Genomic DNA, 14488 nt, shown 5'->3' with positions numbered 1-14488 from the left:
GAATAAATATAACTTGCATAGAAACAATAAGAACAAACAAAAACAACACAAAACACACTCTGTACCAAATCATATTATTCCAGTCAACCTCTATGTTCATTCATTCTATATCTGTTCAATATGTTAAGACACAAAACACTTGATGAACAGTGAATCTATCCTTTAAGTGTTCAAATACATTTGTGACTTTGTGCTCTGTTTTCAAAAATCAGTCAATTTAAATGAACCTCCCACCTGTGCACCACACAAACAGGTAAAGTGAATATCAGCGACAGTAAAATACTAAATTATCACAGTGGCGACTGCACCGGATGGTTTTCTGCCTCAAAAATAGGATCTGTAGTCAAAATGACCACAATTATGAGTTTAAGACCCATGTTGAAACATACCATGCCCCTGGCGTACAGCTGTGTTGATCTGAAAACAGAAAGGTGTGACTCACGGTCGGTTCGCAGGAAGTTGTTGAGGAGCTGGAATAGCGGGAAGCTGTCCCAGGAGTCGACAGGCTGGACCTGCAGAGCGGCGTCCATGTCGGCTCTGTACAGAGACAGAAACGTCTCGGCGTGTTCGGCCATCAGCTCCGGCCACCACGAGAAAGCCTGAGACAGACAGTCGGAGAGAAAAAACAAAACAAAACGATATCAGAGAAACAGGAAGTTGTCGTGGTGTTGCTACACAGACGCGAACCTACTGACAACTGTTCAAAAAACATCTAATGTCTGATCACTCACAGGTCTCTGAAGGTACTTCCTGGGGCCAAAAAATCCTAAATTAATGCTCCCAGATTTAGTCATTTAGACATTTAGTCATAACACCAGAGGTAGCAGAGCACTGACAGATTTAATAAATTGAAGGCTGAGATGTGTGAGGATTCTTCTTCTTGTATTCTGGGCGCCCGGATGGTTTAGTTGCCACCTTTAAGGATGAGACAAATCCTTCTAGCTTCAAGTCAAAGACTAATTAATGGCTACTAAACATGGCTGATATGTATCTTGATATGTGTGTGTGTGTGTTTAATCTTATATCCTTAGTTAGAAGTTAGTCAAGCTGGTCTTCAAACTGTGTTCTTGATCCTTAATGTGGTGTTTGATTATTCACCATTTTTGGAAAAAGAACAAAAGCGTTCAGTTTTTACGCTTCACATATCTGGAACAAACTCCCAGAAAACTGCAGGTCTGTTGCAACTCTCAGTTCTTTTAAATCAAGGCTGAAGACTTTTCTGTTGGTCGCTCGATTAAATAATAAATAATGGCTTTTGGTTAATATTTCACACTGCACTGAAACTTTTATTCTCCTGTTTTATCTGTCTTATTCTATTTTAGCTTATTTCTATGTTCTATTCTCTCAACTGAGTGCAGCTTTTGACACAGTAGACCACATTATTTTAGTTGACCGTCTTAAGACCTGGGTGGGCATCAAGGACGCTGCACTTGATTGGTTTTATTCTTACCTTTGAAAAAGAACCTTCTCAGTCACCATTGGTAACCTCACTTCTTCTATAGCCCACATTACCAGTGTCCCACAAGGTTCCATTTTAGGTCCAATTTTATTTTCTATCTACGTGCTTCCACTCGGCCAAATCATTCAACAACACAACGTTTTTTTTCATTGCTATGCAGACGACACACTGATATACCTTCCTCTGAGAGCCGGTGACCCAAGAAGCCTAGCCGCTGCTGCTGTAGATTGTCTCAACGATGTCAACCGTTGGATGGCACAAAATTTCCTTCAACTCAACAACTCGGGAAGGGAATGAGGAGGTTTCCATCTAAGAGCTTGCATTTTTTTTGCTGCAGTAATACCCGCAAATAAGATAAAAAAATTTGGTAGATGGCAGGTTAAGTGTTGAAGTATCGTTCAGAATCAACAATCTGGGGCAACATGGAAGATGCTCCCCCAGAAGATTAGATAATGCAGAAGTTACTACTTTACAAAATGCAGCCACAACAGGGCACTCCCAGTACCGTCTTAAGACCTGGGTGGGCATCAAGGACGCTGCACTTGATTGGTTTTATTCTTACCTTTGAAAAAGAACCTTCTCAGTCACCATTGGTAACCTCACTTCTTCCACAGCCCACATTACCGGTGGTGTACCGCAAGGTTCGATTTTAGGTCCAATTTTATTTTCTATCTACGTGCTTCCACTTGGCCAAATCATTCAACAACACAATGTTTTTTTCATTGCTATGCAGACGACACACTGATATACCTTCCTCTGAGACCCGGTGACCCAAGAAGCCTAGCTGCTGCTGCTGTAGATTGTCTCAACGATGTCAACCGTTGGATGGCACAAAATTTCCTTCAACTCAACAACTCGGGAAGGGAATGAGGAGGTTTCCATCTAAGAGCTTGCTGCAGTAATACCCGCAAATAAGATTAAAAAAAAATTGGTAGATGGCAGGTTAAGTGTTGAAGTATCGTTCAGAATCAACAATCTGGGTCAACATGGAAGATGCTCCCCCAGAAGATTAGATAATGCAGAAGTTACTACTTTCCAAAATGCAGCCACACCAGGGCACTCCCAGTACATATGTACAAATGAGCCCACACAGCCTAGAGTACATAGATGACAAAACGGAGAGGGTGAGTTTCATAAGATAGAATTTTCTAGGTGTAAGATAAAGTCTATGAAAAAAATTAAAATGAATAAGTTTATGGTCAGCATTTTTAGATGTGCGGTCCAGATTATCCCAAACTGGGATAACCAATTGATCTCACCACCGAGATGTTCAAACTCTCTTTCCCACACCTGGTGAACAGTGAGAGGACCACACAGAGAATTCAGTAACAAGTTATAAACCAACTTGACCGAACTCCCACATTAAATAATAGATGGAGTTCATGGGTATAGAGAGGTTGCCTCCAGGGAACACCATGAGCACGCATGGATGCTCTGAGTTGTAGGTATAAGAAAAAGGAGAAGCCAGGTAGGTTATATGTTGTTCGCAAATCATTAAATGTTCTGAGACCATCTTCATTACAGATGTCAGAAAATGAGTGGATGCCTCTATTACTCCATTGAAGAAATCACTTCTTAAAACCCATTTTTACAGACTTGCTTTTATTTAATGTTGTCTTTCGAGCATCTTTGTATTGTCTTTTAATCTTTTTTTATCATCTCTCTATTGTTTTTCTTTTTTTGTGTGTGTTTGCATTGTACTGCTTTTTCTTTGTCTGTCAAAGCACTTTGTAATCTCTGTTTTTAAAGGTGCTACATAAATAAAGATATTATTATTATTATTATTATTATTATTATTATTATTATAACGCTTTAATAACTATTTGAACTGTATTTAAATGTTATCCTTGTCTTAATGCTTTTAATGTTCTGTGTAAAGCACTTTGAATTGCCTCGCTGTTGAAATGTGCTCTACGAATAAACTCGCCCTGCCTAAACACCAAAAAAACACGACCTGTCAAAAGCTTTAGAAATCTGAATAAATGGAGACAGATGCAATATTTCTTTGGCTGCTGTGACTGTTAGCTGCTTTTAAACTTGAATAGAAGAGGGAAAAAAAAAGCCCATAGGTGCTGTTGTGAAAATACTTGCTGATTAACTAATGAAGATATCTTCAGTCTAAAGAGCATCTGGGCTGCTGTAGCTCTCCAGCGGACAGAGGTCAGCCTGCTCAGGTGGCCGCTGCTATTGATGGCTAAAGGACCTCTGAGAGAAAAGTGCAACCAGGCTTGAATCACACGCTGATGCACTCAGGTCGGTATTTGTGTACAACCGAGGAAGAAGAGGTAGAGATGTCAGACGGGTGGGAAAAAGAGAAATGACACGGCAGCAGCTCTGAGTCGTGGCTTCGCAGGACTACTCATCAGGCCTTTCAAACGCGCCTTTTCAGTTTCCCCGTTACTGGCGACGAACACAAGCATTAATAAAAACCAGCCTGACGATTCCTCGACACTTTAAACTCTTTCATCTCAAGACATTTCAATAACAGCTGCTTGTAAATAAACGCTGCTATCAGTCCATCAAGAAAGAAAAAGGAGAGGAAGAAAAGACAAGAAATCAGCAGAGGATTCAAGGAAAAGGAGGAAAAGGAGACATGAAGACGAGAATTAAACTGGAAGAACACATTAAAGGAGGAAAGGAAGGAGGAAAGAAGTAAAGTAGACGTAAGGAAGCAAAAAGAAGAAAAAGAAAAGGTTATAAAAAAGGGGATGAAGTATGAAAGAAGGAAGGAAACAAAAAAGGAAAAAGACAAAAGGAAGGACCAACAAAAGATTGAGAAGAGGCAAAGAAAGAGGGGAAAATAGATTTAAAAAAAGAATATGATAATGAAGGACAAAAGACCAAAACAAGGTCCAAATGAATGGAAGAAAGAAGGAAGAATGAAGGGAAGTAAGGAAAATTTAAGTAAGAGAGGAGGGGATATGGAAAATGGGAAGTAGGGAGCAAACTGGAAGAAAGTAGAAAAGAAGAAATAAAGGAAAGAAAGATATGAAGAAGCAAAAGAAAGAGCAAAGAAGAAAGAAGAGAAGCAAGTGAGAAAGTCAAAGGAATGGAAGAAAGACGCAAAGAAGGCAAGAAGGATGAAAAGCATGGAAGAAAGAATAACGAAGGAATGACAAATAGACAAAACAAGGAGATAAATATGAGAAAAAACAGGTAAAAGGACGGGAAGAAATGACAAAAGAAGCTGAAAAACAAAGAGCAAGAGGTAGTGGTAAGCAAACAAGGGAAGAAATAAAGGAATAAGAGAAAAGCCTGTTTACAACCAGGAGGAAGAGGAGGTGGAGGAGGAGGAGGAGGAGGAGGAGGAGGAGGAGAGCGTCAGCGCTATGATGGGCTAAAGGTACTTATTGTACTGCCAAGGACATCCGTTCTTCTATATCCTCCCTTCAACAAACCACTTGCCAAAAAAAAAAATGTGAAAAAAGCATCACTATTACTTAAGATGTTTCCCATTTTTGAAGGGTATTGTTGGTGCATCAGACGTCAACAAGGGTTTTTATGAAGCCAAACAACTGAAGGAAGGTGACCAGCTAATTAATGAAAAGTTAATTCAGCCACCAAGATGTCAGGTGATAAGTTCTGGTTCCAGTTTAGCCTGAAGGTGTTGGATGGATGAAGTTCCTCCACACCAAACTGGTGAAAAACCATTTCTTTATGGAGCTGCTTAGTTAAATTAGGTTGAATTCACATTGTTTCCATTGGGATTCATTTATTTTTTTATTTATATTCTTTTATAGAAAGTACATTCAGTCCTCAGGCCGCTGTCGACTGACATCTGATTTAAAGAGACCACGCAGGTGTTTTTTTTTTTCATGTTTTAGTCTATTGACTACAAACTATTATTCACTTCTGAGCATTTTTCAGTAGTTTTTAGATTGATTTCCATCTTTCCAGACAGCCGCTGGTTTCAGTCAATTTGTACAAAATTCAATCTATTCAATCTAGTCTTTAAAATGGCTAAAGATAGATAATCCATCAAAAATGCATTTAGTCTCCTTGCCTTTTGTTACTGTTACATTACGGCTGTGTGGTGATATACGCTAGCATCCAGGGAGTGTTTTTGAAAACTTGGTGCAAGGACGTTGTAGCGTGTCAAATATGAGAATCGACTGCTGAAAAGATTTCTTTTTCTTTTTTTTTTTTTTTTAATGGAACAAAAAAACTGAATACACACACACACAGTCCTTTTTTTTTCATAATGTCCATGTTCGCTCATTGTTTGTCTTCTTGTGTTTGCTTTTCTGACATCGTTCAAGCATAAAAATGCTTTTTGGCAGCTAACTGTCCAAACTTGGATGTTAGCAGGACCTTGAAAATACAGTTTCTGTTCACGACTGCATGACAAGAGTACTAACAAAACCAACAACAACAAAAAGAAAAAATGGATTAGATGTTGACTGTGATGCTGCAAGTTGATTTCCATGGTGATAAACTGAAATGGCTGCATGGAAACCAACCTAAAAACTGACTTTTGAATGTTTTCTGTCAACTTTGAGTTTTTTGTGCTGCTGGCTGCTGTTTCGGTTTATAATAACTGATCATCTGAGTGTGAGTTTAAAGCCTTATAAGTCATTTCTTCACAGATGAAACCTCCTCTTATAAAAGGACTTATGGCATTTATGTTACCATGAACAGATGAAATCCTTTGAACCGTCAGCCTCAGGGTCAGAAACCACTTCCTGTCACGGGTTCATGAAAACAGAACCAGGACACTTTTATTCTCACAGTCTTTATTTATTTATTCCGTTTGACTTGTACATCTTGTTTGTTGTTATTGTGTTATTTACCGCTGCGGTGACCTTCTGCTCTCACGGCGGCGAGCACTACAGGAAAAATATTTACACAAGAGCAGAGAGGTGATATACAGACCATGTTTACATGCATACAGATATGAAATCAAACTACAGGATGTGTGTTGATCTCAGTTTTCAATAATGATGTTTTAACATGAACTGATATCAAGTCTACAAAACCCGTCTGAGTACATTTACTCATTTACAAGTACAAATTAGAGGTACTTGTACTTTACCTGAGTATTTCCATGTGATATTACTTTATACTTTCTACTCCACTACATTTATTTGACAGCTTTAGTTACTTTTCAGATGAAGATTTGACACAAAATATTTTAATATTCTAACTGTTGTTTTTTTTATGTTCTTTTCTTTTTTTAAAAAATGTTATGCACTTTGAGCTGCATTAGTGTGTGAATGGTACATAGATACATATATTTTTAATATTATTATTTAAAAAGAACATATGACACTTATATAACATGATGCAGTTAATATTGTTATAGTAATGCTAAAGGTCCGTTTTTTTCGTCCGAAATTGTCGCACGTTAAAAAATAAATATGACGTCACGTTGTGTCAATCACGTTTACGCACCGACTCCAAAAGTTTCGTCCGTCGTTAAAGTTTTCGGACCAGGTTCGATTTCCTGCGGTTTTTTTTTGCGTCCGTCAAAAGCCTTTACAGAGTTGTTTGACCGCTCAGAGCCACCGTACACGCAAACGACACAACCTGGAAACACTGATAACTATCAGCTCCAGCAGAGAAGTTACACGCAGACAACTATTGATCATGATCTTGTCTGTATGTTGCAGCGTTTTGAGGCTGTCGAAAGGCTGATCACTTGTGATCACCTGTGATCAGGTGTGTGTGTGTGTGTATGTGTGTGTATATTGGTGGTCTTCTTTATACTGTGTGGTTCATTCTTTTTCTTTCAAGAATTAGAGGACAACAAAATCATCCTTACTGCTTAACGACTCCATTTTGACTCGTATTGCGAACTTTCGCAACGGATATAGTGAATAAAACGCATCGGACTCAGTGTGCGAGGCTTCTGTGCGTAACCATATTTGTTGGATGACGGATTAAAAAAAAAAACACATACCAAAAAAACAGACTTGGTGTGCAAAGACCTTTAACACTGTGATTTTCAACTGCTCCTTCAAATTTGATGAGCAGATTAGTTCAGTTGTTCAAACTATTTTTTTTTCAATTAAAACTTTTAGGTAAAGGCTGATCTCTCCCCCCCAAAGGTTTTCAGAGAGTTATTCATCTTTTTACTACGTCTCAGTCTACAGTTAGTGCAAAATGCAGCTGCTCGTCCTCTAACCGGGAAAAGAAAGCGTGATCACATGACACCAGCGTTGGCGTCTCTCCTGTCCGTTTCAGGATTGATTTTAAGATTTTATTTATTGTTTTTAAGGTTTTAAATGTGCCGGCAACACTTTATCTAGCAGAACTGCTGCATCATCATACTCCAGTTAAAGCGCTGAGGTCGACCAGTCAGATGCTCTCGGACGTTCTGAGATCCGGTTTCTAAAAATAGAGGCGACTGAACCTTTGCGATGGCCGCCTCAAATCTGTGGAACAACTCACCTTCATATAAAGATCTGCTCAGACGCTGGAAAACTTGTAAGTCACTGCTGAAGACCCTCGTTGGCATTCAATTTGAGTTGAGCTCCTCTTTCTTCTCTTCTTTTATTATTATTATGTTCATTGTTTTCTTTAATTCTTATTTGTTATTTACTTTTATATAAATGTATTTTGGTATTTTAAGTCTGTTCAGCACTTTGTTCAGTCAACTGTGGCTGTTTTTAAACGTGCTAAACAAACACATTTTGACTTGACTTGACTGTTAGCTACGTTAGCTCGTTTTCATGCTAACGTTACTTGCGTGAGAGGAGCTTCTGTGCTGCTGGTTGACGGTTTGGTAAAACTCACAGTTCATTTCTCACTGCCTGTAGAGCTAACGTTGTGTAGTCTGCGTTAGCGTTATCACTGCTACTAGCTGCTGTTTCTTACAGGAATATGTTTCATATGTTAGCTAGCCAGAGCTGACAGATGTCTGGCAAAGGTGGTGTGGTGAAAAGTTGCGGAATTCACCTCTAAACAGTGACTTTAGGGGTTTCCAGCAACTTAATTAATTTATAAATACTGAAAATGTCCATCAATAAGCTACCATGACATCAGGCTGCGTATTTTCTGCCCCTCATCATCTGCAACAATGATCCAAACAAAATGGCCGCACGTGTCTGACGCTGCAGCTGTAATAACTTCACATTATGCTCCCATATAACCATTCACACATATTAAAACTAAAGAAATACTCTGAAAAACAATATCAAACGATTCTGTATGGTTGGTATTGTGTTTTTTTGTGTGTTTAGTGTACTTTGAAGAGATAATAATCTGCTGCATTGAGGTGTTTTCCGTAAAGGAGCAGATTATTATTAATAATCCAGTGACCATGGAAGACATTAATCACACACAACAGCAGTCAGAGAAAAGAGGCTGACAGTGAAACACAAGACACACAGCAGACTTACCTCTCTTCCCTTCCACGATAGGTACAAAGAAAAGAGAAACAGAAAGGACAGAAAGTCAGATAAATAATAAAAAGTTTATTTTCTCTTGAAGTGTCTGCAGTGGTTCCACTGGGAGTTTCCCAGTCCAGGTTTATGAACTGCTGCCTCCAAACAATTTACATGATTGATATGTAAATGCAAGACTGATCTTTTAATAGATTTGTGGTATTAATCCCTTTATGAATCCCATTAATCTCTGAGTGAACAAACAACCAAACCTTTCTGTCTCTGGATTTGATTTTTGTGTGTTTTACGTGTAAAATTCTGCTTCTTTAGTTGATTCTTTTTTGTATTTGTCATGTTTGTTAGTGATAAAAAACTAAAAGAACTGTAAAGAGAAGATGATGTGGACCAACTGAAGCACCGGCTCGTCACTGTGACGTCATCGTAATGAAACTCTGACAAAAAAACCCCACAAAGGTGCAGCGAGCACGTTGCAGCCCGGTAAACAATTATGATTCATCTCTAAATTTAAGCCGTGACAGCTTGTGGCGTTGCTCTAAAAAAAAAAAAAGCCTCTAATTTCCAGTTAACATCACATCTGAAGCTCGGAAAGAAGAGATCACGCCAGTCGCCATGGCAGCGGCAGAGCGTGGCGTGTTATTAATAGCTCAGAAACAGATGCCTGAGCGCCACGCTGCCACTTAGGGCCGATCAAAACCGCTACGTCTCAACACCTATGATTGATCAGTTTTACACCGTGGCGTATAAAACGACGTGTGCATATGGTCCGTGGGCGTTGTTTTCATCGTGCCTCCGATGAAAGACGGATAATGCAGCGCCGCCGCCGCCACTTGCCGTGTCATCTGCCACTTTAGCGTAAAACGCTGCCAGTAGAAGGCAAATAAAAGAAAAGTGGACAGTGCAGCTAAAAGTGATCAAGAATCTTTAATGAAATGATCAAGTGACTCGTGGCGTCTTTGTCACACACACACACACACACACACACACACAAAAAACAGATTTAAAGAAGAAGAGTTAATTTGTTAACGTAATGAAACAAGATGGAGACTTGATTTCTTTTGACAGTGACGTCCTGTCAGTTAAAAGTTACTGATGATTCAGCTCACATGTTTACCGTCTCAAATTTAATAATTAATTCATAGTTTACACAGATTATTATAAACACATCATTCTTTATACTGAACAAAATACTGTTGAATAAGAAAATCTTACAGTAATATATGAAGGTGGAGGTGATGATGATCATTTAAATCTTATATTTAGTAGAGTAGAAATGTCCACCTTCTCTAGAGGAAGTTAATAATTTTGTATTGTGTTGTGTTAAAATACTGTTTACCTGTTTGCATAAAACAAACCGTCTTATGTGCATCTGATGTACAATATAAATCACACATAGATCTGACCATGAAAACCTTTTGACTCTCCTTCCTTCCTTTGTATTTAACACACTGCTGTGAAGCTGCTTTCTTTCTCTTTGCATCAGTTATGAAATAAAAAACACCTCCAAAAATACTTCAATTCTTTTGCAGCTTTTCCTAAACATTAAATAATTACTCTAAAATAAAAGAAACCAAAAAAACGTTCTAATAATCTGCGGACCAGATCTGATAATAACGCAGGCTGGATCTCCGAGCCTCAGTCAAAATGAATACATTTAATCTCTAGTTCCCAAAGTGAAGTTTTTAAACTAAACAACATTAGTGATTAATCAGTTATTAATTTAGTCTGCAATTTCCCATTGGGATTAATAAAATACTCATCATTAATCATCACTTATTATTAAGATCTAAAACTACTGCGAACAGCAGAAGTCACTAAAAGCATGTAGTTAGTCCTGAAACGTTCCATTGTTCTATTTACTAATCAATTACAGTTTAATAACTGATGGATCCACATGTAAAAATCAATAAAAAATAAGGAAAATCCCAATCATTCTCTTGTTCCAGCTTCTCCAGTATGAAGATCTGCTGCATTTCTTCTGTTTTCTATCATTATAAACTGAGTCTCGGTGGATGTTTTGGACTGTTATTAACGGGAGATAAAGATGGACAGATGGTCTTTTTTTTGACATTTTACAGACTCAGTGGTTCATTAATTAATCAAAACCAAACGGACCCATAATGAAACTAATCACGGGCTACATCCCCACATCTAACGACTTTATCACGGTAACAACTGCTGTCAAAACGTCAGGAGGTGGGAGTAAAGAAACCTTTCAGAATATGTTTAATGATCCTGTTCAGACAAGTTTTAAAGGTATGTAACAAGAAGTTCCTCCATCATACTGAACCATAATTGGCTCCAAAGTAGTTGTGAATTGTAGGTAAACGTGTTAAACTGAGATTTAAATCGAGCGCAGAGAAACTCTCAAGTGAAGTAACGATGAGTAAAACACATTTATAAGTAAAGCAGGACTTTAAAGCTCATCACCGTGGTGTTACGTGTCTAAAGCAGAAGTGTGAAATACCTCTGAGTGATGCTCTTCGTTCTGCTGCAGGACTTCGATGCAGAGCTCTCCCAGTCGCATCATGTCCTCCAGTTTCTTCTCCGGAGCTGCCTGAGCGTCTGCTGAACACGTTCAAACACATTTACATTTACAGAGGAATTATAAATACTGAATTCACATGCAGGAAAAAGATAATATTCCATAAATCTAAACCTGAAAATGTTATTTATCGTTTTCGTTATTTTATTTCAATCATTTGTTTTTAATGAAATTTACATTCAAGACAAAAGAAAATAAGGTTTCGTTTTTAACTTCATGGTAAACATCACCGAGTAATAACAGTTTTAACCGAATTCCTGAAATATCTTTGATATAAAATATTAATAGAGTCTGTCTATAGATTTATGTGAATATATCTATGACAGTATCCGTCATCCCACTGGTTGATTTTAACCCTTAAATACTGTTCATATTCTACTATTTTCACACCATCACCTCATAATTAGTCTCTACACCAAACCTCTGAACCACAAATCTGTTTTTATTAATTTATAAACATCATCAGTCATTAATAAATGGTTGATTGATCCTTTATGAAGCTTTCAGAGAGCAGAGAGAGTTTTATCCTTTAGGTTTGACACTGTGTGTTTACAGAACATTAAACATTCAAAGTCTCATTATTGTTCTATGTCCTTCATGTCTGATGTTTTTTTCTGGTGTTTCAGGAAGGAAACCTTTTGTTGCTGGTTTTATTTGTTGAGTTTTTGTGCAGAACACAAAGTTCCTGGTTTGCAATGTGATGTAAGAAGTTCTTGTCTGTGTCTGACAAACGTTTCACCACTGTGACTGTATTGTGGTGTCTTGTAAGACCATGTGCACGTGCATACGCCTGCGTACGTGCATGACTGACTGACCTAAAACAGGAGAAACATTGCTGCCATCATGAATTCAATGAATGCTACTGAAAATGTTCAATAACTAAAGGTCAAAATCAACCTGAAACACCCTTCATGTACAAAACTATGTATCAGCTGCACAAAAATAGTTGAAATATTTCCATTTTATATATTTTGAATCACTTTAGGAAAAGTTATAAAAATTTCAGGTTAAAAGAATGTCAGTCAGGGTGTTTTTACTGCTCTCAAGTGAATAAAAATGGGTCAAATTGGACCTGAACAGTATATGTAAAGGTTAAACTTTTAACCTCAAGTCTACTCAGTGATGCTGTTTGTCCTCGATGTTGTACGGCTGTTTGTTTTCTTTCTCTCTGCTGAACTACGTTGATCTCAGTGAGATAACCTGGTTAATAGTGTCATTTAATATTGAATAACTGCCGACCAAATCAAACCTTATATTCTGATCATCTGTTTTTCTGTCATACAGCTGCACAGCATACAGCATATCGATGGTTTGCTGTAGTATTTTGTATAATAATATCAGTTATAATATCAGTGAAGATCTGCTGAGGCGGGAAGCTTCAACCAGCCTCTCTTCTGTGAGGTTCAGCTGCAGTTTGTGAACCAACAGCAGCACCTGAGAGTCCTGGTTCACCTGCAAAATGTTACTGAAAGGTGGGGTGGGGTGGGGTGGGGTGGGGGGGGGCTTATTTTCTCATAATCCCTCCATGGCAGCAGCAATAACTGATATATCAGCACGTTTTATTGCTGCTTTTTGAGAATGAATGTGTCAGGTTTGATCCACATGAGCCCTGTGATGTTTTGATCAGTTTCCGTGGTGATAGAGAGGACATACATTTTTTGGACATACATGTGTCGTGAAGGCCTGTAACAGTGAGCGGCAGCAGGACATGAATGTTTTTTCTACAGTGGAAGAAGAAGAAGAAGAAGAAGCAGGAATCGCAATTCCATCAGACTTTATCATTATGCCAACAATCCACCTCAGCGGAGTGAAACCGTGAAACCGTAGTCTCACCTTTGATCTGAGCGTATTCCATCAGCTGACTGTAGTTGATCTGAGCTGCTTTCTCCAGACACTTCTGCACCAGTTTCTTCATCTCCTCAGGAGGAACAGGAGTGGTGATGTCCTTCATCAAAACCTGAAACAAACACAAACAGCAGCCACATATTTATTTAAAGTTGTAAAGATTTTTACCAACATCGAACAGGAAGTTTGTGCAAATATTTCACAGTTATTTAAACATGTTCCTTTACCCGTTCCTGCAGGGAGAGCGTCGCCTTCAGGGCCCCATCTGGTCGTCCAAAGGGAAAGCAGTACCTGCAGATGCAAAACGTGGGCTGGCATCACATTTAGAAACAATCTCAGGGACAACTGTGTGAAAAAAAAAAAAAAAAGAAGAAGCAAAAGAAGAATAGAAGATGGAAGCAGCGGCAGAAAGACATCAGTCAGAACGTCAACAGATGGCTGCCTCCTTTCATCTAATTACACTGATGAAGGAAGCTTTTCTCACCTCCAGCTCCGTCTGAGCGCAGACGAGGCAGTTCAGGAAGGTTTCACGTTGCTAATTGACAAGTGAACAGTACTTAATAAACAAAGGCATGTAGTCACCAGGGGTCAGCCATTTACTGGACAAAAACCTACAGGCAGATGTTCTTGTTACCTTCACACTGATACGACTGAAAATAAAACCATAAAACAAAGTAAGTTTTGAAGATTATTATCTGGCAGGACTTCAGCTCATACTGGAGTAAAGTTCATGATATTTATTTCATTAAATGATATTTAATCCATTCATCCAAAAGCAGAATGAGTTGAAAAGGCCTGAATTGTCTGATAAAGACCTTTGACACAAAGTAAAACATTTATATGTGAATTGATGACATATATGACATTAAACAGATTATCAGCTAAAATGCAAATTGTTTTAGTCAGTTATTAAGTAAAAATATCAAACGTATTTTTGTTACAGCTTCACAAATTGTCTAATTAGTTTGTTTTTAGCTGCAAACATGAAACCAGTAATTCCCCTTTCAGACCAACACAGTGACCCGGGTCATTCCTGGATCAGATGTCTGTCTGAATGTCCTCGACTGTAGAAACTGCTTCTATACTCGTTTGTTTTGTCTGATACAAGTTGAAGGAAGTAATTTATTCATTTGTTTGTTCAGTGGGAACATTTTTGGCTGGACTACAACAGTGGGACCAGCTCTAAACATGCAGCTGTCGATGAGTGAGTGAGTGATGAAGTTACACCATTGGCCGTCGTTGCTCTTTCAAAATTAATCTGTGTTTTTGTCGGATTATGTCATCGGGGGGGCGTTT

The 14488-nt window shown here is 38.4% G+C and overlaps 1 protein-coding gene and 1 long non-coding RNA gene across 6 annotated transcripts in view; one reads left to right on the top strand and one right to left on the bottom strand.

Annotated features, from left to right (window-relative positions):
- Positions 1-14488, bottom strand: part of cadps2 (Ca++-dependent secretion activator 2) — a 260717-nt gene that overhangs the window by 51235 nt on the left and 194994 nt on the right. For 4 of the 5 annotated variants that reach the window (XM_044355543.1, XM_044355538.1, XM_044355541.1 and 1 more), the window contains exons 15-19: positions 13420-13483; positions 13181-13304; positions 11270-11370; positions 8800-8808; positions 443-599 (exon numbers count right to left, since the gene is read on the bottom strand). In XM_044355543.1, coding sequence (XP_044211478.1) covers positions 443-599; positions 8800-8808; positions 11270-11370; positions 13181-13304; positions 13420-13483 — 455 coding nt within the window. The remainder of the gene's footprint in view (positions 1-442; positions 600-8799; positions 8809-11269; positions 11371-13180; positions 13305-13419; positions 13484-14488) is intronic. The other variant, XM_044355539.1, reaches the window with a different exon arrangement.
- Positions 7150-13578, top strand: LOC122985219. Its single transcript, XR_006404069.1, has 2 exons — positions 7150-7885; positions 13432-13578. It is a non-coding gene; the product is annotated as an uncharacterized LOC122985219 (long non-coding RNA).

Source organism: Thunnus albacares, chromosome 7 (genome assembly GCF_914725855.1).
Source record: "Thunnus albacares chromosome 7, fThuAlb1.1, whole genome shotgun sequence".
In the NCBI taxonomy this organism is placed as follows: domain Eukaryota; kingdom Metazoa; phylum Chordata; class Actinopteri; order Scombriformes; family Scombridae; genus Thunnus; species Thunnus albacares.
This window is presented reverse-complemented; position numbering and strand designations above follow the sequence as displayed.